Source organism: Diceros bicornis, chromosome 16 (assembly GCF_020826845.1).
Source record: "Diceros bicornis minor isolate mBicDic1 chromosome 16, mDicBic1.mat.cur, whole genome shotgun sequence".
Taxonomy (NCBI): Eukaryota; Metazoa; Chordata; class Mammalia; order Perissodactyla; family Rhinocerotidae; genus Diceros; species Diceros bicornis.
In genome coordinates this window covers 30,688,820-30,715,867 of record NC_080755.1, presented here as the reverse complement: position 1 = coordinate 30,715,867, position 27,048 = coordinate 30,688,820, and the positions used below count along the sequence as shown (strand labels likewise).

Sequence of the window (27,048 nt, the reverse complement as noted above, 5' to 3'; positions counted from 1 at the left end):
GAAAGAAGGTCCCAGCCCCCAGGTTCCCACTAGCCAGTTCTGTGGGGGAAAGCAGAGAAAGGGAGAGCTCCTTGAAGGAGACCTTAGCCTATCCCCTCTCCCCTCCTTCCCCACTCTGCCCACCACTCTCCCTCCTTTTCTCATACCAGATTCCAATGTGTCCCAGAGCTAATGGTCATTCTGCTTTCAGCTCCTCAGCCCAGGTTGTGTTTCCAGGAGTTTCCTCCACGCTGGCCCGGCTCCTGAGCCCCATTCAGTTCCTCACCATGAGTTTCCTGTTGCTCCCAAGACCCTCACATCTCCCAGTTTTGCTGTGTTTGGGATTCCTCGGGGGTTGTGCAGCCTCCGTGATGCGCCTGCAGTGGGGGCAGCTGGGTGTCCAGATATTACAACTGTCTCTTTTCTAATAAACCGCCCGTTCATGAAGGTTTTAACTCTGTACTAAATTTAAGAGCTTTCAGCTAAGGGGCAAATGCTATATACTATTTACAGCCCTATAAAACAGTTCCCTCTGTGTAAGATCATAGGGACGGACAATCTGTGGGAAGCAGGGGGCCAGGCGTGCCCTCTGTTTCCTGACTCCACAACTCACTGCAAGATCCTATGGAAGTCTTAGGAGGAGCCAAATGGCATCTTTTTGACATGTTTACCCACCTAAAACAAGCTGGGGAGTTTTAATGTTCTGGAGAATCCAGCCTGGTGAGTAACACTGCTCAACAGTGGAGGCAGGGTTAGGACTGGGATGGCAGGCTTGCCTCATACCTCAGTAGGAAAGAATCTGACAGAGAACCAGAGATGGGAACATGATCTTAAAAGTCCATTAGAAATGGCATGATGCGAGTCATATTCACAAACTCTAGAGTAGTGGATGCAAGCAGCAGTTGGGCATCTTAATAGAGTCTGTGCTCCTCAGAGATGACTGACAAAGAGCCAACATCTGAGGGAAAGTCACGGCCTACTCCTCGGTGTCCACAGACATACCTTGGCTGACCTGGTGACAGCCCCAATCTCCGAGTACAGATCAGAGCTCTCTGGGAAGTTTTCCACCACCATGGTGCACACGTGGTGGAGAAGCGACTGCTTGTGCACGGTGTCTTTGACTTCTGGAACCTTCTCGAGGTAGCTTAACTCAAATGCTTTGGCCTGTTTGGTGAACATTAAACAAAAGACAGGAAGAACAAGTTTTACACAGGTTCTTAGAAAGGCACAAATGGTTAGAATCCATGCCCTGGAGTAGCCCAATATTTAGTTCCTCTATGACTGAAGTGTCTCAGGCCACATGCTCCATCATCCTTAGCTAATCACACGTGGGCCAGCCACAGTGAGAACGAAATGAGCCTCCAGCCCTTTCCCACCTTGGCCATCAGCCACGGCTGTCCCCCCACGGCTCTACTACTAAATCAGGATGCTGTGGGGCTAGGTCTCTGCCATCTGGGAAACTACAACTTCTTTCTCCCTTTGCCCTGTTGCTTTTCTAATTCCTGGCCAAAGATAGGGCAATTTTTTTAAAAGTTTGCTTATAATGTGTTTAAGTATAAAATATTTAAGCAATAAGCTCAGAAATAAAACAAAAAACAGCGTAGAAGAAAATATATCCAATGTCAATTTTGAGAGTAGCCAAGATTTGTAAGGAATAGTGTGCTTATTTTTCTAAGTTTTATTATTTATAGCAAGATACAGGTTCCAATAAACTGGCCCTGATAATTTAAGGACAAAATTCCTTCTAGATTTTTCAGCAAGAAAATACAAAAGTTGTTTGTTCAATTGTGCTTTAGAGGACCAGAGGTACAACCTCCACCAGCAAATGAAGGACAAGAATTTGGTGACAAGGGAGGTAGGAGGATAAAGGATGTGAAAGACTTACATTAGTTCCATTTAGAAAGTTCCCAATGGCTAAGAGAGCAGACAGGATAAAGCCCAAGGTTTTATTGTTCTCCAATTGGTCTATTCCTTCCTTCAGGTCCAAAAGTGGTTCTGCCACTTCCTTTCAATTAAAAAAAATTGCGATAAGATCATAAAGAATGTGCATTTTGCCTTTACTGTGTTCTTTTTAATTTTTGTACAAGGTAACAGCAAGTGGAATTCTCCCAGTATAAGGCAATCTCATGTGATGGGCACATGCTCCTACGTATGGAAAAGTGCCGAAAGGTGACACAGAGAAAGTCTAGTCTCCAAAGTCTCCCCAGTGGAGACCAAATGGAGTACCTGAAACTAACAGGAGCTCGTGCTGGGGTGACAAATGCTCTATCTCCCTGTTTCTGCCCATTTCCCAAGCTCAAGCAGGACACTTAGGCCATACCCACTTCTCATTCTCTCTTCTGACCATGGTTGTCTTCTAGGATGTTCTAGAAACATCCTTCTCATGTTTCTTCAGCATCTGGACCATAGTCTTCCTCTTTGCCTTTCTCTTCCCAGGCAAATGACACTGGAAATTGTGGCCTCACTGTCCCTGGACCACCTAGGTCTCCTAACCTCCTTCTGGGCACTCTGTGGCTAGCCACCTCTTAGCCTGGTTACTTTCTAGAAGGTCACCATCCTCATTACTCCCGCTGCCTTCATAACTCCCATTCTCTCAGACTTCTAGCCTGCCCTGTAGCCTCATGGTCTCAGTCTCCCCTTCTTTCTCTACTGTCATTCTGTGACTCCTCACTCCAATGTCCTTACTGAGTTTCTCCCCTAGCCTACAGCCCAAAGCCAGAAGGTTCAGCTTCATTCTCTCCAGCCTGACTTCTGTCATGCTGGCCCTATCAATCCCCAACCAAGGCTGACCCAAGTATCTGTTTTCTCCATGACATTACCTCACTTTGCTAGAGAAAGTCACCTAAATATGCTGACTGGTTTTGAGACCAAGAGCGATGCCTAGACTTGAGCAGTCCTAGGCTTCTTCATCCCTGCCTGATTCCCGAATGAATTCAAATACAGCAGTTTCCTTTGTATTCTGGGAAGCCCCTAAACCCTCTGCCACCCATCTGGCCCTCAGTAAGGATCAGGATAATTCCTTTGCAGAAAGAGGAAGACCACACTGCCTCTCCACCTGTGCTTTGAGTCTGTCTCCTCTGGGCACTTCCTCTCAGTTAAGCTCACCTCCAGCTCACCTTCCATCTCTCCCTTTTCCTCTCCATCAATTCCTTCTGCTCAGCCTGCAAAAATACTCACATTGCCCCAGTCCAGAGATGATGCCTGCTCCTGCTGCTTTCTACTCAAGATGAGTCTCCCCAGGCCTTCACTGTCAAAGTCCCTTTCCTTCTATTCTCCTCTCAACCTCTTGCAATCTGTTTCATCTTCAACTTTCTCTGAGATATAGTCTCAAAGAGACCCAATGACCTGCTAATGCCAAGCCCATGGCAGCTTAGATGATTACCATCAGGTGGAAGGATTATAGATCACTCTCTATATTGTGCCTTTTTGTATTTTCTAAATTCTCTACAATGAGCATATGGAGTCCGGAAAAAATTTAATAGTTTTTTTTTTTTCAACCAGTCATCTGGTACCTGCAATCAAGTGTCTGAGGCTGGTGCCAGGCAGACACTTCAGAATAACCCCTCATTGGCAGGCTGCTGATCACTCAGCATAGACCAACCTCATCATAATCAACTCGCCCTTCAAACCCTCTCTCAAGAATGACACTGCACTACCTTCACCAATAAAAACCTGGCTTTCTCAATACTGGGGATGTGGGATTGGCTGCCTCTCTTGCCTAAGTGCTTACCTTTTCTGTGGTTTCATAATCCATTTTGAATGCCCAGAGGTGGAGCCGAGCCGAGAGCTCACTGATGGAGGAGAGTGTGAGGAGGAACTGCTCTGCACTGCCCAATGGCACCTCAGGGTTGGCCAGCTGAGCCTCCTGGATTTTCTGCTTCTCTTCTTCAGTGGGAATCATGGTTAGAATTTTCTGGAAAGATAGAATGATATACAGTATGTTCTCTCTTAGTGATGGACCCTATCCGACACCACTTCAATGTTTCCAAATTCATTTTGTACTTTTCCAAACAAGGAGTAAAGATATTCTGTTGTCAATGTTCTTATCACATACAAGTGTTACATCATGATAAACCAAATACACTTTAGGGAAGAAAAGCCCTAGGTAGCATCTAAATTCACATTCATTTGTTTTGAAACAGACTCTCTCTCCTCCCTCTCTCTCTCTCTCCTTTAATCTGTTTCATAAGCAGCTTGCCCCAAATTTTCTGGGTCTTGTACACAAAGGACATTTTGGGCAAAAAATGGGGATGGAGGCGAGAGAAAGGCGAAAGAATATGATAGATTAGAGAACGGCTCCCTGTTCCCTAGGAAATGGAGTAAAACATGTCAAGAATATATACTTTCTAGTACACCTCATGGGTTAATTTTAAAGCTTACAAAAATGAATCATTTTCAAAGAACTCAGATTGACTTGTACATGGGACATATTTTTAATTGTTTTAAATATTTAAGCCATATTTTAAAATTTATATAGAAATGAAAACACTTTAAATAATATCAAACTCAAGTCTGATTAAGGAAAAATGATGACAATATTTATAAAGAGAAATACCTACCTACTAATGAAAAAGGTATATCTTTTTGCTTTGCTTCTATTTGTTTCTGGCTGAAATCGATTGCGGAACACAGAGGAGGGAAGAGGCATGAGAAGGATAATGATTGTTATAGTTTCAAATTCCTTAGTGATTACATTTTAAAAGAAGGTAAATGACACTTCACATACAATATTTAAGGTAAGGTATTATTTTTTCTCTCATTTCTCCTTCTCTAGCATCAAAGCAAAGAAACACGCTTTGTGCCATACTTTTTGTAACTTACATTAATGCATTAATTCTAAGTGGCCTTGGTTACTGCTCTACAATAGCAAGCATCTGGATAAAAAGTGAGAAGGGGTTCCGGTTCTGGGTGAGATGGAGTAGGCGCACTCCACTCTGTCTGTCTCACTGAATGCAACTATCTACCTTGGATAGCATGCACGGAGCAGCTATTTGAAGACTCTAAAAAATGAATAGTGGCAGGTGGATTGGGGAAGAAGACCAGAAATGGAAGTTCTAGTGAACTGGTAACGAGTTGACCATTTTTCCTCCAGTATTCCGCAGCCTGTGTTCAAGGTAGCCTGAAACCTGGAAGAGAGTCTCAGGTGCAGACAGAGAGAGATTCAGCAGAACCTCTAGTCCTGACTCAGGGAGTGGGAAGGGGGTTTCCTGGTAGTGCCAGCAGAGGCTGGGAGGCACTGAAACCTCTGAGGGAGGGAACCTTCCTCTCCAATCAGTGATGCTGTGGTCCCAAGAAAGCAAAGCAAACCCCTTCTGCTTTTCTTCTCTGTCTTCCCTCGGCTTGGCCCCAGACATGGGCACAGTCACAGAAAGTGGAGGGCAAAGTGGGGTAACTGAAGCCCCAGCTTTCAGCTGGATGACCAAAAAGGAAGGCCCCACAGAACTATAAAGTACTGGGGAGGTCATGGGAAATGAAGAGCCTGGCAAAGCAAGTGTGTAAAGTTGTTTAAGAACTTCTGGGCTCATTCCTGCGCTGGTCATATGTGAATCTGACCTTAAACAGCACATCAAAGACTTTGAGACCTGAATTAGTCTTTGAAAACTGAGCTGACACTGGAACCACAGTCCATAAGAGGCAGGTCAGAACCTGTGGCCTGAACGCAAACAGGTGAGGGATAGTTTTCAATTCTTTATATGAGACTAGACTTACCCCCATACAAAATCTAGACAAAGATAGCACAAGAAAAGAAAACTACAGACCAACAGCTCTGATGAATCTAGATGCAAAAATCCTTAAGAAAATATTTTAAATATATAAATAAATATCCATATGTTAAGATATATTAACATCGCTATATTTCCTATAGTAATATATTAAAAAATAATAACCACAAGGTTGATCAATATACAAAAATCAATCAACGCAATTAATCTACCAGAAGACAAATTCTGAACAAGAAAATTCACATAATCATTTCAATTGATGCAAGAATTGTTTGATAAAATTCAATATCCATTCATGATGAAAAACTCTCAGCAACCCAGCAATAGGAGGAATTCCCTCCATCTGATAAATAATGTTTATAAAAAACCTATAGCTCACATCAGGCTTAATGGTGACAGACTGAATGCTTTCCCTCTAAGACTGGGAATAAGACAGGATGTAGAAAATAAAAACAAGACATACAGATCAGAAAAAATAAAACTGTTCCTATCACAGATGGCATAACTGTCTACATGGAAAATTGTGAGGAATCTACAAAAAATTTATCAAACAGTGAGTTTAATAATGTTGCATGATATAAGGTCAATATACAGAAAAATTTATTTTATTTCTATACATTGATAATGAACAATTACAAACCAAAATTTAAGAAAAATGCTATTTACAATGAAATATTTAGGTATAAAGCTAAAAAATCATGTGTAGAAAAAGCTGGGCAAAGCAATCACAGAAGATCTAAATGAATGGGGAATATGTTGTGTTCACAGACTGACTCAACAGAGTCAATATGTTAATTTTCTCAAAGTTGATCTATAAATTTAACTCAATTGAAATCAAAATACCAGCACGATTTTTTGTGGATATAGGAAAGGTGATTTTAAAAGTTAAATGGCAATGCAGATGAACCAATAGAACCAAAACAATTTTGAAAAAGAATAACCTTGGAGGAGGCAAACCACCTGATTTTCAAATCTACTATAAAGCTATAGTAATAAGACAGTGTGGCATGGGCAAGAGGATAGCCACATGGACCAATGGGACAAAACAGGGATTCCAGAAATAGACTACACAAATATGGCCCAGGGATTCAGACAAAGGTGCAAAGGCAGTTCGATGGAGAAAAGATAGTATTTTCAACAAATGGTGTTGGAACAAATGGAATCCATATACAAAAAAGTGATCCTCAACTTAAGTCTTACACCTTATACATAAATTAACTCAAAGCAATCACACATCTAAAAGTAAAAGGTAATACTACAAAACTTTTAGAAGGAAACATAGGAGAAAATCTTTGTGCCTCATGTTAGGCAATGAACTCTTAGACATGATACCAAAAGAGAATAGGTTGATAAATGAACTTCATCCAAATTAAAAACTTGTTCTCTGTGAAAGACACTGTTAAGAGAATGAAAAGACAAGTTATAGTTCCTCAAAAGGTTAAACATAGAGATACCATAAGACCCAGCAATTCTATTTGTAGGTATTTACCTTAGAAAAATTAAAACTCATGTTCACACAAAAATTTGTACATGAATATTTATAGCAGCTTTATCTACAATTGCCCAAAACTGGACCAAGCTACATATTCTTCAACAGATGAACAGACAAACTGTGGTACATCTCTCCAACGCAGTAGGACTCAGCAATAAAAAGGGACAAGCTATGGATACATACACAACTGGGATGAATCTCAAAGGCATCCATCATGCTGAGTGAAAGAAGCCAGTCTCAAAAGGCTGCACCCTGTACAATTCCATTTATGTGACATTATCCAAAAGACAAAACCATAGTGATGAGAATAGATCAGTGGTTACCAGGGGCTAGATGTGGGCTGAGGATACCACTAGAAGGGGACAGCACAAGAGCACAATCTTTGGGGAGATAGGACTGTTTTGAACGCTGACTGCAGTAGTCATGGCATGAATTTATATGTATTTTAAAATTCATAGAACTGTATGCCAAAAGGTCAGTTTTACTCTACATTAATGCAAAAATTAAAAAGAACAAAATAAAAAACTGGATGCTTGACACCATAATCAGCAACATGCAGGTGTTTATACAATTGTGCCTCAGGCCGTATCTGGGTGGGGCAGAAGTCATCCTGGATTTGATGAGTGTTATCAAAGAGGGTTGTCTCAGCAGTTTATCAGAAGCCAGTGATGCCAAACTGCACTAAAGACACGCATTCTGTGCTGTAGTCAGAGTGAGGTCGCAGGTGAGACCTGGGTGAGCCCTCAGATACCTCCTCTTCCAACTTTCTCTTCATCATGGCCCCAAACACTGCGATTATGCGGGTAGAATTCGAGCATCAGGGAATATATTCAGTGACAATTCTCCTTGCTCTCCCACAGGCTCCCGCTATTGATCCCCTCTGTCCACACAGATCATATTAAAAAATAACCACAACAATCCAAGTAGATGTCACTTCTTTTGGACATTGAGGGTACTATGCAAAGTGAAATAAGTCAGAGGGAGAAGGTCAAATACCGTATGATCTCCCTCATTAAGTAGTAGATAATAACAACAACAAACAAACACATAGAGACAGAGATTGGGTTGGTGGTTACCAGAGGGGAAAGGGGGAGGGAGGAGGGCGAAAGGGATAATTTGGCACATGTGTGTGGTGATGGGTTGTAATTAGTATTTGGGTGGTGAACATGATGTAATCTATGCAGAAATAGAAGTATAATGATGTACACCTGAAATTTATACAATGTTATAAACCAATGTTACTGCAATAAACAAAAAATTTAAAAAAATAAAAAAAACCCACCCAGGATTTGTTTCAAAATAAAAACTTTACTAAAATGTGTACTTTAATTTTTTTAATGCTCAAATTGTTTTAAGCATGTAGAAGAATTCCAAAACCAAAAATTGTCAACACTTTTCCCCCTTCTTCAGAAGGCATTTTCCTGTGATGATTTTAGTTCCGTTTTTCCTTTGGGAAAGTAATCAAATGCTCTTACTTTTGTTTTTCACTTTTCTGACTAATTTAAACCATTTGTTCACTGTTGAAGATTTACGAGGTTGCCATCTGCCAGTTTCTTTTCTTTTCTTTTTTTACACATCACTGGCAGTAAAAACAGCCGTAAGACAGTGGAATGGCAGGTCAAAGCCACCTCCTAAGAGCTGCTGGTCCTTTTGTCCCAGAGCAGATCATAAGGGGACGAGTGTGAGGTGGTACCTCTAATGTGCTCTTCTACCATGTCAGTAGATTTATTGATGACTTTATGATCACCATTTGGTTCCACAGGGAGAAAACATCAAATAAGACCACTACATAATAATATCAGTGTTCTGTTTTGTTTTTTTTGCTTTCTCCCAGACTGTGTCCCTCCAGCATGGCTTAAAGTATCCTTGCTTTTGTATCTGAAAGCTGTATTTCAGAGAAAAATGCACAAGTCTCATTTTTTATGAACCCAAATGCTTTTGAGTTTGGCCATCTCATTCACCAAAGATGAGACCATAATGAATAATTAATTTGCCGTGTGAGTTCTGAACAGAAGTCTGGATGAGAATCTAGCACAAGGATTTTGGTGACAACACAGAAAGTTGGAGCATTTAGAGCTGAGGCTGGTTTATATGCAACTTGCATATTCTCATAGACAACGACTTTCAACACATGTACTTATTCACATGGAGGGACTTTTTTTTTTTTTTTTCACTTCTCAAGGTATCTTGATAGTATCTTCTTTCATTCTTGGGACTACTCAGTGAGGTACGTGGAGCAGAAATTACTGCATCAAACTTGCAGATGAAGAGACTTGCCTGAAGCTAAGTTGGATCAACCAAAGCAGAGCTGGAGAACCTCCTAGGGGCCACTCTGAGTTTCCTAGCACCAGCTCCACAGTTCACGGCAATTCAACTGGAAATGCCAAACAGTGCAGCTAAGGCACCCAACCATTGGGATGTTCTGGGTCCCTGGCACTGCTGACCAATGGTGGCTCCCAAGCTCAGGCTCACCTGCATGTGTCCAGCACCTACTCGGGCACTTGCAGACAGGGGTTGAGCAACACAAATGGCTTGCAAAGGTGCTGGAGTTTTATATGTGCGGCCAAAGGGAACTTCTGTTTCTAGGATGCTGACAGGCCTGGCAGCCAACTGGGCCAAGTTAAATGTCATTTGGCACCATTCAATTGTGCTACTCTGAGGAGACAGACTCTATAAACATTAGAAAAGCAAGAAAAGAAGGAAAATTCTTCATACTTCCATTTGTGATAACTTGATGACATTTTACTTGGGAAAATATCATTAATACTACTTAGAGACGGCCCCAAAATAATATTCTAAAGTTTAATACTCTGATGAAAAACTACTACTTCCAATAATGAAATTAGTTAATTACTCCCACAGGGTTTCATGACAAATCCGGATACGTATCATTGGGTTGCTGAGCAAAGCCACAGGATGGCGTTTATTACATCCTAATCACGTTTAGGTACACAGAGGTTTCAAATGGCCTGAATAAGCCATGGTGCCATGCTACAGTGCCTACATCCAAGAAGGAGACGGTTTGGCAAAAGGCCCCTTGGGTGCAAGCTGGAAATCTTATTAGTAAAGATCTGCAGGAACACAACTTCCATCTCTTCTCAGTCCTGATTTAACTCTTGAGCAACAAGCCTAGAGAATAAGCTCTGGGTAACTGGCTAAGCACATGGATCTAGACCATCTATGCCCCTCAGGTCCCTGAGATCACGGCCAGAGACAGCAGGTGATGGATGAGAGTGCCTGGATTCCATGTTATCCAAGAAGGCTGGTTTCCACTGGAATCTTCTCAGCATGACTGATAAGAGCTGAAAAATATATACAGTCTCTGGATTCACACAGGCAGTGTTTAGATCAGGCGTTCTCAATCAGGGTGATTTTGTCCCCAGGGGACATTTGACAATGGCTGGAGACATTTTTGGTTGTCACCATTGGGGTGGTACTGACGGCGTCTTGCGGGTGGAGGCCAGGGATGCTGCTAAACATCTTACAGTGCATAGGGCAGCTCCCACAATAAAGAATTGTCCAGCCCAGAATGTCAACAGTGCCACAGTTGAGAAACCTTGCTTTAGATGAAAACTGTGATAAAAATGTGTAACTCCATGTGTTATTGTGACTAAATATCAATTTATTGAGGACTCATGACACAATAAACTCTCAGGAAGGATGTAGCAGTGTTTTCTGTGGCTGTGTCCTCCCACTTTATATCATTCCATATATCAGCTACTCCTGGCGCAAAACCATAGGCAGCCCTGTGAAGTGGACCACGTTGCCTCATGAGTCTTCTAGCTCCCCTGTCAGATTTCCTTTTATTTTTTTGGCACATGAGCCCAGGCCCAGAGTGTCCTCCTGGCCAGCCATCCCCAAGGTCTGTGGTCTGTACTTTAGATTCAAGCTCTAGGGCTCATATTTCAGCCCGATCTCTTAACGGCTTGTGATCTTGGGCACAGACTAACGTTGGGACTCACTCTTCCTCTTTAAGACGGGAAACATAATAGTATGTGCCTCCTAAGGTTTTGATGAGCATCTGTGTACAGCACCTACCTAGTGCCTGGCCCACAGGAAGAAACCTGTGAATGTCAAGTTTAGTGCTGTGTTGCTATTCCTCTATCCATCATCATTATGGCGGCTACCATGATTCCTTCTTGGATCAAAAAGATGCTCAGCTGGAAACCAGTCAGAAAAGGAAAAAGTAATTTGATTCATTTTAAAATCTAAGTAACTTATTGTATCTGAAACTCTTCCCCAGGGAGATCTACATTTCAGGAAAGAACAAAGGCAAAACCCAAAGGAATCAATCTCTCCTGATGGACTTTCAAGTTCTTATGACAAGAAGGGGAAATATTTTTAAAAGGTGAAGTTGTCATTTTTTCCTTCAATCAGGCTGGCTCTGGCTGCATCTGAGGCCTCTCTTTGTATGAATCTGAAGCTTTTGCAATCTCTAAAAGACACTGTTAAGTAAATAGGATGGCCGGAATGTGCACTCGGGCCTACCACATTGTCCTAGGTAAAAGATGCTTTGAACTTGGTTCGTCCAGGTTGGCAGCCCCCACTTGCCCAACAGCAAGCCAATGCCCTTCTCCCGTGCTCCTCTGGGGGTCCCAGAGTGGGACTACCTGACACTGAGGCCTGGCTTGTCCCCTTCTCGGTGTCTGGCAGCTGCCTCAATGTCCCTCTCTGTATTTGCCTGCTGTCACTTGCTTTCTCCTTTTTTAATTTTTTTTGTAAGGTTGAAAGAGTATCATTCATTCATTCATTTATTTATTTTGCTGAGGAAGATTTTCTCTGAGCTAACATCCACTGCCAATCTTCCTCTTTTTTGTATGTGAGCCACTGCCACAGCATGGCCACTGACAAGACAAGTGGTGTAGGTCTGTGCCCCGGAACCGAACCTGGGCCTCCAAAACTAACCACTAGGCCACCGAGGCTGTGCTCTTGCTCTCTCCTTTACACCCCGTCTCAGTCTACCCTCACTCCCTGGCTGCCTACCTGCATATGTTGACCTGCTCTGCTGCCTGGCCTGACACCAGGGCTCAGGGCTCAACTTCTTCTCCAGCCAGAAGGGAAATGCATTTCGCTCCTTTTACCTGCTCCTGGAACAGGGTGTGTGTGTGCTTCTCAGAGTAGAGCTGCTCAGGCCTAGTACTGGTTTCTTAGTGTACAAAGGACCGCAAACTGTGGTGTTTTTTTTGTTAGTGCCGTCGAGTGGAGTCTGACTCCCAGCAACCCTGTGTACAGCAGAGCAGAACACTGCCTGGTCTTTTTGCACCATCCTCTCACCTTCTGGCACTATATCAGAAGATGCTCCGCTGCTATTCAGAGGGTCTTCATGGTGAATTTTTTCAGAAGTGGGTGGCCAGGTCCTTCTTCCTAGTCTGAGTCTAGTCTGAAAGACTCCACTGAAATCTGTCCACCATGGGTGACCCTGCTGTTATTTGAAATACTGGTGGCAAAGCTTTCAGCATCACAACAACACATAGTTAGCACAGTATGACAACTGACAGATGGTGTCTTGACATGAGTACAGCCATGTTTGGCCGCTCCATTGACCTACAGACACCAGCACAAAAAGAAATATAAAAGCCACTTTCTGCGTAGTGGGAACTGGCCCTTCTCCCATGGAGAGAGTTGCAATGTGTAAAAATTTCAAGGCCCTTTGGGCACCGCAGCCTGGGACAGACTGGCCATCTGTGCCGGGCTGGGATGATAAGCAGGGTAAACAATGCACGTACACAACTACTGGGCTGGGACGACAGCCCGGGAGAGGGGCTCAGTGCATGTACACCACTGATAAGCATTTGTGCATGGGAACACAAAATGCTTGCTCTGTAAACTCTGTAACTACTTATATAAACTGCTGGAAACTGAGGGCTGGTAGGGTTCCACCTGTGGAAGGGACACCTTGCCCAGGACATGTGATCCTTGCCCAGCTGTGTCGATTGACAGGACTCTCCCGGCAGTGGGGCGTGGATGTTGTGAGTAATTGATTTATTGTGAAGTAATTGATCTGATGTGTCCTCTTTTCGGTCAACCTGGTGTTTCTCTTTCCGGTTGATTTGTGTCATTTCCCTTCAGTCGATCTGGTGTTTCCCTTTCCGATCGATCTGATGTTTTTCTCTCTTATTATATGACCTATTCGAATCTGCTGCTATCTCAGCCGATGTGGATGTTTTCCCTTTCCAGTCGAGCTGGTGTTTTTTCCCTCTTATTATTTGACCTATTCGGATCTGTTTGTGGACTACCACCTTTACTATCCTCTATATAATAAAATATACCTTCGGATCATTTGTTTAGAGCAGAAAGTTTCTTTTACGTCTCTGATCGAATCCTCGAACCTCTCATAACAGATGGGCACTGTGGTTGCCTGACCGGGAAACGAACCTGGACTGCAGGGGTGAGAGCGCTGAATCTTAAACACCAGACCACCAAGGCTGGCTCTAGGTGATTTAAACAACAGAAATTTACTCTCTCACAGTTGGAGAGACCAGAAGTCTGATATCAAAGCGTCAGCAGGGCAACATTCTCTCTGAGGGCTCTAGGGAAGAGCTTTCCTTGCCTCTTCCTATCTTCTGGTAGTTGCGGGCAATCCTTGGTGTTCCTTGGCGTTTCCTCACTTCCAACCCCTCTGTCAAGGGCTTGCTCTCCCTCTCTTCAGTCCATCTTCATTGGTTCCCTCCACTCTTGAGTCTTTAAAATGACTATGTATAAATGAACCCCAACTATGGAGAGGCTTTAAAGAAATCCAGGGCCCCTTGCCAATAAGAGGATAGAGTGGGTATCACTCAACGCCACAAAGCAATGTCCTCAGATCCCCACTCTGACCCAGCGGCCCCAGACTATATTAGCCATCTGTAGGAATCTGTGAGCTGGGCCATTGTTTCCACTCTCTCTTTCTCCATTATTAGAACATGAGATTTAACTTGCTGCAAACTGGCATCAGCCCACTGTGAAGGGAGAACAGGGCCTGGCGGAAGAGCACTGAACCCTCGCAGAGCAGGTGAGCTATGGCTCCAGCTGGGCCGCCTACCAGCCATGTAGTCACAGCCAAGTCACCCAACGTCTCTCCACTTGTGCAACTCAGACCAACAAATGCTAAAGACTCAGTTGGCTTGGGTTCTGCAGCTTATCGAACGAAACATATCTCTACATACCCCAATGAGTGCCAAGAGAGAAACAAAGTCATTTACATGGATGTGAGCACACATTGAAAACCCTACTTCTGAAACTGTTCATAAACACATTTGGTTTGAAATGATGTGAAAGGAGATCCTACCAGCCTCCTAAGGACATTATCATGTTCCTCTCCCACGTAGAGGTAGGTGGAGGGTTGTCAGAAGGAAGTCAGTAAATGAACCCAAGAGTGAGCATCTCTGAATTTCATAGGGAAAGGGGTGTTTTTATCCCCCAGAAGTTAAAAAAATGTGAGAATTATTACCATTATTCAGAGTCTGTCTGAGACAGAAATATGGCAAGCCACCCCGTGGAGAAAGTCCTATTGGATACAGTAACACTTTACATATGCGATGTATTACAGAACACAAACAATGCTCCGTAGAGCTTCTCTTACCTCGATTCCTTCTTTGTTTAAGGCATATTCATCAAAATTCAAAATGGCTATCTTAATCGTTCTTGGAGGGGGCAGTACCGTCAGACCAATATTAATGGCATTGCTCCTCTTGGAATCCAGGACGATGATCTCCTGCCTTTTTCCGTCTGCAGCAGTTTTCTTGGTGATAAAACAAGGAGAATCCAAGATTAATGCATCATCTTTGGTCCTTACTGTGTTTCATTATTAAAAGTAAACTCACTACTTATTTAGAGACGAAAACAAATGGCCCTGACTCAGCTCAGGGAAGGACTGGCTACCGCTCAGCACAGGAGAAAGAGATCAGGGATTAGCTCTGAGAAGGCGCCAAGCGTGGGTCAGCAATGGAACTTCGCGAGTCAGACACATTACAAAATAAAATTGATTTTCCTTCAATTGGGAAAAATGTGATATTTTGCAAGGAAAAAAACCCTGTTTTTTTCCATAGAAGCAGTGGAAACAAAACTAAAACCTCTCAGAGCTCCCTTCCTGTGGGCTGTGAGGTGTTGGAATGTGCCTTGGTTGGCCCTAGGGCATAGAGTGTGTGCCCAGAGATGGAGACAGTCAGTACACATGCCGAGAAGACAGGAGTGATGAGGAGAATCCAGCATCGCTGGCCAGTCAGCCCTTCTGGATCCCTGGCCGCATGGTCTCAGGGACTCCTCTCACCATTCAAACATCCTACGCCCCTTATCCAGAGCACCTGCCACACTTACCCATCTGGGTGGCTGCCCACTGGGTGGGTGAACAGGGGCCTTCCAAGGAAGGAAATCGAAAGGGCATGTGCTGGTGAAGATGCATGAGGGACAAACAGGCATAGAGGCCAAGGAGGGGGCCAGGGGACAAAAGGTGTCTGGGTGTCCTCATAGAGCTCTTTTGTGTGTGGCTTCCCTGCTGGCCTGGGTGCTCCACGGGGGCAGGCCCTGGGCTAGCACGTGGCCAGAAGCTAATAAGTGTGTGAGGTGCTGAGCCAACACTTGCCCAGAGCTGAGATGACAAGGCCTCCAGCTTTCTCCTTCAGCTCTAGGGAAATTTAGGGTGCGTGGCCATGGGGACAAGTGGGGGAGACCCAGCTCAGCAAGCTCCCTGTGCCTGCTCAGGCTTCCCTTGAGGCAAACAGAGCTGGGAGGATGACTATTTTCCTTCACATAACAAGCCTAGGATGACACTGATGAATAAGGCACAGTGGCTCTCCTGAAGGAAGAGACACATTCAGCATGGTGATGGGGTGTGTTCACTGTGGGGGGTTGCTCAGCAGCAGGGTAACTAATTCACCTGGTGGTGGAGGGGGTCAGGGTCTGGAGGAGGTGACACTGGACCTGGGCCCTAAATAATGTCTAGGATCTAGCTTGGAGCTGGGGAGAGAAGATAAGGAGATAAGAAGTGGCTTTGTCCAGGTTGCTGGGAACTGCCAGGGGTGAAGTTAGAGGTTTGGAGGGCCACATCTGAGGGACCTCAGGAGCCAGCCGCTCCGACTCCATCACAGGCAGGCCCCAGCTGAGTAGCTGACTGCTGCTCACCATCAGTCTCCTGCACCGAGGCCCACCCTACTGAGCTGTCTGGAGAAGCCGGCCTGCCGCAACACTATAAGCTGGAAGCTGGCAATGAGAAAAGGACTGTGGCCCCTTAAGGCCTACTGAGCCCTTCCAAACTCAGTTGCCAAAATTCTATTTTAGATCCTTAAATATGTATTTGGGAATAAATGAGAATTTCTTCATGAAGAAAATAACCGGAAGCATCTCAGCTGTTTTGGGGCCTGGTGGCCAGGAGGAACCATTCCTGTGGGTGTGGTCATCAGCTTTGAAAAGCGGGCCCCCAGGGAAATGTGGTATAGAAGCATTCCCACTCTGCAGGGCAAGCTTCTCTTCTATATATTTAATCAAATACACTTATCGGGAGCCCCTGAAATTTAGCTTTTAAACCTAATTTAAAATATTTTGTATGTGGAATGTTAAGAAGGAACGAGGAAAAGTTTGACAAAATGCTGAATACAGGCAATGAAGAAGGATGTTATGACTTGCAACACCCACATTGGGGTGCTGGGGTGCCCACTCCTCCAGGCACTGCAGGACATCTACCCAACACCCCTTTCTCTTCCCTGCTCACCAACTGGACCTTGATCTTTTTCAGGCTGGAAATCTGTCAGTTAAGTCAGCCACCTCCCTGGACCCTTTCCCACTAAAGCTGCGCCTGTGACTCAGTTTTGGCTTTTGTTTTCCTGATTAAAAAGGGATAGACCCAGGGGGCCATGTCTTTTGCCCTTCCCCCTTCTTCCCGCCTAGAATGTGGACACGAGGCCTAGAGATCCAGCTGTAGACATCCTGTGAGCATAAGGAATGAAGCCACATAAAAATGGCAGCATGGAAGACAGAAGGAGCCTGGGACCTGGCATTGGACAGGCAACTGCCCATGGCCAGGCTCCAGTGCAGGAGGCATTTATCAGAAGGCAGGGATTCCCAGAGAATCATTAGCCCTTAGCCCCTCATCTATACAGTCCCTCTCACTTTAGGAGCCTGGAGAGATGCCTGAGCAGGCCCAGCCCAACTACAGCCTTTGTGCGAATGAGAAAAAGATGCCCCCTCTGGGGAGACACAGCCCCTTGGCAAACAGCTTGAGAGAGAAGCACCACTCAGATTTCAGCCTTTTCCCCTCAGCCAGTGTCCATGTGCAGCCAACAACTTGCACACATCTATGTGGTGGTTCTGAGCCTGACATATCCTTGTTCCCATTCTCAACAGAACTCAGTTTACCCCAGTGGACACACCCACAAACTCTCCTGTAAGTCAGGGAGAAGCTCTGAGCATCCTGAAATAACGGGGAAAGCTGCAGATGACTCTATACATTTTTAGAGCACTTCCACCCACTTTGTGAAGGAAAGAATAAGAATATAACTAATATTGGAAATCGAATTATTCAATCTCTGGATTTTATCCAAGAGGTGTTTTAAATGCTGTTCTTCATAATTAAAACAGACTCCACTGGATGCTACTGAGCACTAAAGTGCCTTGGGGTCTATTCTGCCTGAGATGAGGGAGTGGTCAGGTGGGGTGCCCAACTTGCTCCTTCCCTCCCACAATCACCTGGAGCAACGTCTACAAGAGTAAGACAAAGTTCTCTGTGCCTGGGAGCACGTGTCCATGTCTAAGGATTAGCAGTCACCAACTCTGAGGGAAGCTAGGTTGTGTTTTGCTTCCAGAAATCCTGGTTAAGCTGAAATCCTGAGCAAAACCACGTGGCGACACCCAGCACGTAGCCCAGCACCCACTTTGAAGCACCAACTATCAGGAAGCCTCCAGTATGTCAACAGCTGCCCTTCCAGAAATATTGTCTTTGGAGAAATGCTTCAGGCTTGGATGCCATGTAGGGCTTTTCTTTAGTTTTTGGTTTTGACTCAGCCAAGAAGACTGCAGGGAGAGGGAATGCGGACAGGCAAAATGGTGAGAAACAGGGGTTACCCTATGTGGAAAGAGATACTGTAAAGGCGAGCAGAGACCTCCTGCAAGGGCAGGAAAGAGGTCACTAAGACACTTCAACTCCTTTCTCCCAAGCTGTCCAAGAGGGCAGAGGGCCCAGCTTCCAAGAAGGCAGAAAAGAGCTCCTCCAGGAAGGGGCTTCAAATAGGCAGTACTCAAGGCCACAAACATTACAGGATTTCTGAGAAGCATAGAGAAGGTAGCTAATTTAAGCAGTGATGCTAACTGCCAAGGCTTAGGGGAAGGGCTGTGACTGTACTATGAAGCCCCAGATTCACCTGGTGGTGGGCTTCCTGGGTTGGAGTCTACTCTCTAGAACCAACCAGCTCCAAGAGGCAGGGCCCTGAAAACTCAGCCACTCCAAAAGGCAGAAAGTCACACACAATAACAGAAATATTTTCTAGAACAGTGAAGCCAGATATTTAGGTCCACTCAGGGGGACTCTGTGCAACACCAATCCTTGACGCAGAGATGGATGACTATGTGCCTCACAGGGAGGAGACGTGCAAGCCAGGCTTTTGGATAGAACAAATTATTGCCTCCAAGAACAAATATTCTAGAATCTGCAAGTAAAGAAACAAACTTGATTCTGGATGGTTATGGGAGTGACGGACCACCATGTAAGAGTGCCTACACCTGATTTCATTCAACTCCTGTGAAAAAGACCACAACCTCCCTCATAATCATTCAGTTTTGGAAAAGAGAAGGGTGAGTATTCAGACAGCGGTTAGGAACAGGTGGAAAGGAAAATTTAAATGCTAAATAGTAGTCATTATGCTTAGAGACTAATTTAAAATCTCACAGTGGTATCTCAGGAAAGTCATGCGACAAAGATTAAGAAAATCAACAGCATAAAAACAATAGGCCTATTAACACATCTACACGGCTTTGTGCAGCACACAAGCATATTCACTTCTGTTGCACTGGATCCACTCAACAACCCTGGAAGGTCAGGCACAAGGGATCAGGTCTGTATTCTTTCTTGTTTTTCCCCCTATGGAAAAACAGGCTCAGAGAGGTTGACTGACTTACTCAAGGTCACACAGTTAGAGGTATTGTCCACACCAAACAAAATTTATGACTGCAATAGCAAAGCATATAGGTCACTAGGGTGAAAGGGCGAGTCTTTTATAAAATGGTAAGATTTAAAAATCACAAAGGAAGAGCACAAAGAAGTGTTCAGAGCATAAACTTGAAAGTAGCTCAACAAAATGGAATCCAGGGATCAGAAAACGGATCCAGGGACAGACTCAGGAGCCCTGCAGGGTAACTGAAAATATCCAGAGCAGCAAGTCATCCAGGTGGGTCAGCCATTCATGGCTGTGTGATCTTGGCAAGTCACTGAACTTCTCTGTGCCTTGGTTTCCTCTCTGGCACCTATCTCACAGGATTTTGTGAGGATGAAATGAGACAATGGATATAAAGCAGTGAGAACAATGCCTGGCCCACGGTAAGCCCTAAAGAAACGTCTGCTGGGGCAGTTAGAATAGTATTACTGGTATTAATACATGTAAAGTACTTATGACTTTATAAGAGTGCTTTCTAAGTACTCGGAGTACAGTACTTTCTAAGAATTAGCTTAGCTACTTTCACCCCCATTGATCCCTTTTTATCATTTTACCCTACTGACATTATATTTTAAAAATATATGGTCTACCAATGTATATTTTTCATAATTAATGCATCTACCATGTTTACTGATCAAAGGCACCTACATAACTAGGAATGTCAGATCAGATCAGTGTCCCCACTCTGAAAGGTGATAGTTCCAGGAGAAAGTATGGAGACTTGATACTCAATTTAGTCCACAGAGCTGTTTCCCAGGGACTTGGACAACTCACATGGGGCTTTGTGAATGACTGAAAATAGCACACGGATGCTCATTAGAGTCTGTGCAAACCCCCAAGCACATGGAATCCCAGAGTGGGAAATAGATCTAGAAAATGAGCATGCCTTGAGTAGTAGTGAAGATCTCCTTGTAAAGGAAGTAGTAGAGGATGTCTTGGTTTCTGGTTTGTTTGTGTTTTTTTTGAGGAAGATTAGCCCTGAGCTAACATCTGTTGCCAATCCTCCTCTTTTTTGCTGAGGAAGATTGGTCCTAGGCTAACATCTGTGCCCATCTTCCTCTATATGAGATGCTGCCACAGCATCGCTTTGAGAAACAGTGTGTAGGTCTGCACCCGGGATCGGAACCTGAAAATCCCAGGCCACCGAAGCAGCGTGAGCGAACTTAACTGCTACGCCACCGGGCCAGCCCCTTGGTTTCTGTTTTTAATGAGGAGGATATCATGATGATTTCCACATGCCAAATTCCCTTCTAAGCCTAACAGACTGGACTCCAGGATTAATGGGAAGGGAAGTTCTGAAGGAAGATCGAGAAATTCCCCTTCTTTGCCAGGAGACATGGCTGCCTCCATGACTGAGGGCAGAATGGGCACACATTAAATCACCACCCCTAACTGGGAGAAAGTGAATATCATTTATCTGAGGAGGAAACAGATCTGATCAATCTACTGACACTTTCTGAAGGAAAACCGGAAAACGTAGTTTATTTAGACTAGTGCTTTACAACTTTGGGTGCACAAGAGAATCCCCCAAAACAATAGTGATGCCTGGGCCCCATCCTCAGAGATCCTGATCTCCTCAGTCTGGAGTGGGGCACAGGGGTCACAGATGTTTAAAAGATCTCTCTTGCAACCGGAGTCACTGACTGAGATTTTCAAAAAGTCTAAAGGCTTTTGAGATGGGATTGTCGGATGAGTAGAGAGTTGTTCTTTCAAGAAAAGGAATACAATTTAAAAATAGGATACATTTCTTAGGATAGAAAATAGTAACAGGGTCAATCCTCCCCCCTCTTCCAAGATGCAGCAAGGACTGGTCCTGCCATTTTTATGAATCATGTGGGATAGAGTCCTCACATAGAGCTATAGACAATGCAGGAAGTTTTTATCAACGTTAAAATGAGCCTGAAACGGTCCTTCCACATTCCAGGGTAAAGCAGCTTGAGAGGCTCTGGGGCTGGGTACAGCTGACTCCGGAAGACATGGCCACACGTTCTGCCACAGCTAACACAATGTAACCAAATCACAGGTGTGGTTCTTGGAAATAAAACAGAGAACCCTGTTCCACCTCTCCACACTGTCATGGGGCTTCTGCCTGTGGCACACCATGATAAGGAGGGCCAAGGTCCAGAGAAGGGCCACTGTGAAGGCAGAAACCTCCTCGTGAGGGGAGAGTACGAAATGAAAAGAGTAAGGAGGGGGAATGTGATCAAAGATTGTTGGAGGCATGCAGTCTGGGCAGGTGAACAGGGCTTGTTTTCCAAGGTTTCCTGAAATGCTGCCATGAAGGATCCCCCTTTGAATTTTTAAGGAGTGATTTTACTAAAAATAAAGGATGTAAACTTTAAAAAGTGGACATTCAGCACATAGAACTTGTCACCCCAGAGGGTGCTGTGACTGAAAATAGAACTGGGCTAAGACCGTGATTTATTAAGCGAACTCTGCGAGTCTTGCAGAATACCGCTAAGTCTGAGAGCACTTCCATGAAAGGCGACGGACCTCTCAAAACACTTCTCCGCATCACTGTCAGACCCCCGGTCTGGCTCAGCACACTCTAGTTCTAAAACGGTAAATCATTCCTCCTCACTCCCTGCCAACTGCCACAAGAGTGACACCACAGAATGTTTTCAAAACTGTCTGGTGAGAAAGTGACAATGACAATGAGGCCACGATACAGATGTCATAAAGATGTGACATCTATGGAATTTTCCTAAGTCCTATTAAAAAAGAGACAAGCATTAAGGCAAAAAAACGAAACAATAACAACCAATTAAGTCTAAATAAAGGCTGAAAAACCTTTAGTCAGGAATAAAGTTTCTGAGGAACTTGCCAGAATAGACTTGCCTTCTTGTTATGTTTAGGAAAAAAAGTATTCATTTCTCATATTTGCCTTTTGAGTCTTCTACAGCACAGGCCAAGTGTAAAACAGTTCCATTTCCAATGTTAATGTAGCTCATCTAGTCCCCCCACCAGGAGACTTTTGAGAGAAAAAGGGAGTGTTCTTCATAATTATGCCGGGACGACAGGCATACACCAGGACCATCCTGGGGACACTAGGATGTATGCTCACCCCACCTAAGTCTCAAAGTTGGGTTTGGAATTTCCAGGTAGAATTCAGGTTTTCTGAGGGTGATGTTAAATAAAATAACATTCCCTTATGTCCTGAACTTGCATATAGGGTAGGAAGATTTTACTCTCTTCTCAAGAGAATAAAACGGGGATGGGGGAGTCAATGTGGCAAGTGGTGATGGGAAGCAATGCCCCCTTCACTGGTACCTCATTTTTCACTTTAAATCAATGGTTCACAACTTTGGTTGAGTCCCTGGGGAGCTTTTAAAAATAACCCAGGCTTGGGCTCACCCCAGACCAAACAAATCATCATCTCTAAATTTTCTTCAAAAGTCACTGCTAATAGTTTCTGATGTTTCAAAACGTCAGGGTAAAGAAAGTTGAACAAATCTTCCAAATCCATTCTGGAGTCCCCTCCCCATGAGAAACCTAATGAACCCAAGGGAGTAAGACAGCATGGTGTCCCCAAAGGGGAAACCAAGTCCCCTACTTCCTTCTTGTTTCCTTTTGCACTCCATCACTGTCTTGGTCTCTCTGTAACTTGGGATATAAAAGCTGCCCTTTGTGGGCAGGAAGGACTTTGCTGCCCTGGATTAGGCACACAGGTTGGAAGGCCACTTGCTGGGGCTCCTCGGGATGAAGTCAAGTCCATGGAGGGTACTTCCCCATGCTCCCCAGGGCTTTCTGCCCTGACATCTTTTTCTGGGATCACTTTAACTATCTCCTATGTGATTCAACACATCTTAGACCAGCAGTAGAAACATAATATGATGAAATTTAGCACAGGATTTCTGTCTTTCTCTACAAAACATAATTAAAGTCATCTAACTAAAAAGCTATATATATTTCCTGCTGAGAGAGAAAAGTAGATCCAATTACAGAAACTATTTGGAAAGGAAACCAAAAAGCACATATTTCTGTTCTTATCATTTCCACTAAGCAGTCACAGAGCCTTGGATCTGGCATGAATCTTTGTTTTGGGGGTGACCTGGATGGTCATAACCATATCCTGTAACTTTGGTCTGGTGTAAGTTTTCTGACGGAAACTAAAACCGGTTCCCTTTGCTCTGTGTTTTCTTGTGAGGTCTATTTCATTTTATTTTTGTTGTGGTCTATTGTGTTTAATGAAAAACTTCTCATGAGCCAGAATTCAGAAGTGGCTGTTTATAGCTGTGTTTTATGAAAATCACAGTCAAGGATCAGAAACAGAAGTAAAATTAGTTATTATCTGTATTGGTAACATACACATAATAGATTCAAGTCTCCAATGTGATGTGTTTTAATCCTAATTTGCATTCTTACCTTTTGTAACATTTGTAAATTAGCCCCTGCTCATATTTCCTATCCCCAAAAAACAAAGGTATGGGCTCCTGGGTCCTGTTGTAGAACATTTTGGAATCAGTCTGGTAAATTTTTCAATATATTACTTTCCTCTTACGTTCTCACTTTATAAAAACTAGGCAAACATTTGTCCTTTAGCTAGGCAATAAAGTATTTTATTTTAAAGTATTATTTTATTTATTAAAGTATTTATTTTACACCTCCTTCAAGCAAGAACGGAATTTTGGACTACTGAGAGGACACCAACCAGACTCTTATCACCAACTACAGTGGGACCAAGAGAAGGAGGAAGGGAGGGGAACCATCCATTTTGGGTCTTTCTCAAGGAAGCCTTTAATCTCGCCATTTCCTTTGTAAAAATGAAGTCAGAAGTGCCTTCCCTGTCAAACTCTTTTATTTCTCCCACCCTGGGTCAAGGGCCAGCCTCTCCCCAGCAACCTCCAAGGGTGATGAGTAACCAGGGGAAGCCTAGAGGACACAGCCAACCAGATGAGCCCAGGCGGGGAGGAGGATGAAGGAGATGGCCAGCTGGATCAGAGGGCTGGAGGGGGTGTGAGCAAGGTCAGGTCCTGGGTAACTACTGCCAACCAGAGATGCTGTTTTAACCCAGCCTGGCCATCCTCTCCCAAATGCCAGGCCTGACTGTAAGAATTGAAGGGGGCACGTGGGTGGCTCAGCACCATGTTACCAGTCCTGGGAAAGTCAGGACACAGAGACACCAAGAGCAGGAGCCCAACATCACTTTCCTAGGTGTCATTTCTAGAGAGGACAAAAGGGAGTACACTTTCAGCTGAAGGAGAGGACTGATTGGGCGGGATTTTCTGTATTGGATCCTAGTGGTTTGGATTTACAAACAGGAGAAAGCTTATCATAATCCTGACTTGCGATTCCTGAGGCTGGTAACAGTTTGGATTCACGCCCTTGCAGAGACAGGGCAGAAATTGACACCCGGGCAAAGATCAACCTGAGGAGAGCAGCAGATAGTTCCAGACCCCAGAAGAGTTTTAACAGGAAGTCGACCGATTACAGTTCCCCCACCTGGCCTTTCAGCATCACACAGTAGTGACAGGCACTAACTCTGTCACTCGGCTCCTTGTCTGAAGGGCACTCTTATCTTGAGGATGCTGCACATACTTTTTGATTCAGAATCGGTGCCCAGCTCAGGCAGCTTTATACTCACCCCAAAGGATGATAAAGGGAGCACCACACAGAGCTAGAATTAATTCATCATAAGAAGTTCTTGCGTGTTTACTCTAAATTATACTTTACAAAGTGTTTTAGCATACCCCTAGTTCCTGAGAAAAGAGGATAGTCTTAAGTTTGTTTTAAAATTGTAATATACCCAGAATCACAAGGATTTTTTTAAAAAACCAACTCTTTAAGATATGTAAAGGAAACCCTATTAATGCAGTGAATCATTAGAAATAAAATCTGTGATCCAGTATCTTACAGCTTCTTTATCAGTGTTCATTAACCACGACTTTATCTCTGATGCCCAATAACTTCCTGCATGGCGTTTTCCGTTTCTAAACGTGGATGTAATATCTCTGTTAAAAATATCATAGCAACAGTGACTACAGAATTCTCAAACATTTATGAAAAATAAGAAATCTAGATGCACGTGTCATATTTACAGATGCTAACCCTATGACTATTTGGAAACATCTAGATAGTGGTAGCATGCTGATTCAGCCACAGGATTATCCAAAGAAATGTCACTCAGATTAGTGCCTTTGCAAAAGCACTGTGTGGTTACAGCTGGGGTTCCGACTGCTACTATCAACTATAACCAATGAAGGTAATAGTAAATAAACACATCCCCGAATAAAGTCCACGTGTTTGAGAAATTAGCACGTCTACTTTCCTCTAGTTAACGTCAACATCTGCTGTTGGGCTCTGCTAATATTCCCCAGTTAATCTTTTTGCCTTTTCCTCCAGGTTATTTGGTTCTTTGAAAGCTACTTTACCTAATGATGTTAGTAAGCCACTGTCTACCTTAGCTATTAAGGGTCCCTTACTCATTTAGCTTACACCTAGCATGTGTTACAAAGAGTACTAATTAAAGGTCAAATTTTTTTTATACCCATTGCCTTTTTTACCAAATAGCAAAAGCAACATGAAGGGAATTTTATATACAATAAATTTCTCAGTCCTACACAACAGCAGAAAGTAACTCTGCAAATCAAGAAGCATGCTGGATGCTAGCGGTACCTTCGAGACGGACAGTTCCTTAGATTTAGACTCAAACAGGTGCTCCAGCCTGGAAGTGTCCACTTTAATAGGTTCCAGTTTCGACCACAGGAATTCTCTGCAGTGGCGGTTGTTCTTACACGGCCACTCAAAAGGCCGCACTTCATTCCAGAACAGACGGATAGTCTTCTTTTTCTTGGTGAATGCCGGCTGACCCCTGGGTACCTGGGGCCACCCTAAGCCCTGAGGAGCATTGAACACTGGAGGAGGAGCCAATAAATTACCGGGGACTGGAGGGGGAGGCATGCTGTCCAACAGGGGCGGAGGGGGCGGGGGTGGCAAACCCAGAAAGGTAGGCGGGGGCGGGGGAGGTGGCCCCGGGGCCTCCCTGGGACCCAGGTCCACATCCAGGACGTCAACATCATCCTCCTCCCCCAGGTCGGTGAAATCCATGTCTTGGATTCGGAGCTCCCTTGGATTGGCCATGAGCTGGTCCCAGATGTAGTCAGATTCTGTCTTTGGCTGTGTGGATGCTTTCTCCGGGACCTTGTCATCGGGCTCAGTGTCGGTGGAGACAGACCCTCTCCCAAGGTCCCCGCTGTTGAATTTCTCAGCAAAGGCTTTCACACTGCCCCGATTGTCCAGACAGCCAACGTCCACCCTCCTGACACTCTCATCCTGGGCCAGAGAGTTAGCCTGCAGGGTAGATATCCTGCTGGCGAGGCTGGATACGGCCTCTGCCCCCTGCTCAGTCCTCCCAGTCTCGCCCTCACCCTTCTCCTCGTCATCCGTGGGCTTTCTGTTATGGGCATACAGCATGTCCAGCATGAACCGTTTGTTGGTGAGGATGTCACCACACTGTTCATTTACACCGGCATCCTGAACACCTGCGGACCACAAACCTGCAAGTACACAGGAGAAAAAAAATGAGAACATGGCAGGGACCTCAATACCATGAGAAAACCAACTAGGTAATATATGGGCCTTACACACAGAGAAGACACTGAAATAAAGCAATTGAAGAGGAAGGTGCTCATGGCTGACAAGACACTCTTGACCAGGAAGAGATGCTGCACCAAAGTCCCAATGACTCACTTCAGGACTCAAGACTCTTGTACGCGTGACACCGCTCTTGGCTTCC

The 27,048-nt window shown here is 44.3% G+C and overlaps 1 protein-coding gene across 3 annotated transcripts in view; it reads right to left on the bottom strand.

Annotated features, from left to right (window-relative positions):
• Positions 1-27,048, bottom strand: part of FHOD3 (formin homology 2 domain containing 3) — a 457,851-nt gene that overhangs the window by 35,661 nt on the left and 395,142 nt on the right. For all 3 annotated transcript variants that reach the window (XM_058557016.1, XM_058557014.1, XM_058557015.1), the window contains 5 exons: positions 25,929-26,809; positions 14,756-14,914; positions 3,710-3,892; positions 1,865-1,984; positions 982-1,143 (listed from right to left, as the gene is read on the bottom strand). In XM_058557016.1, coding sequence (XP_058412999.1) covers positions 982-1,143; positions 1,865-1,984; positions 3,710-3,892; positions 14,756-14,914; positions 25,929-26,809 — 1,505 coding nt within the window. The remainder of the gene's footprint in view (positions 1-981; positions 1,144-1,864; positions 1,985-3,709; positions 3,893-14,755; positions 14,915-25,928; positions 26,810-27,048) is intronic.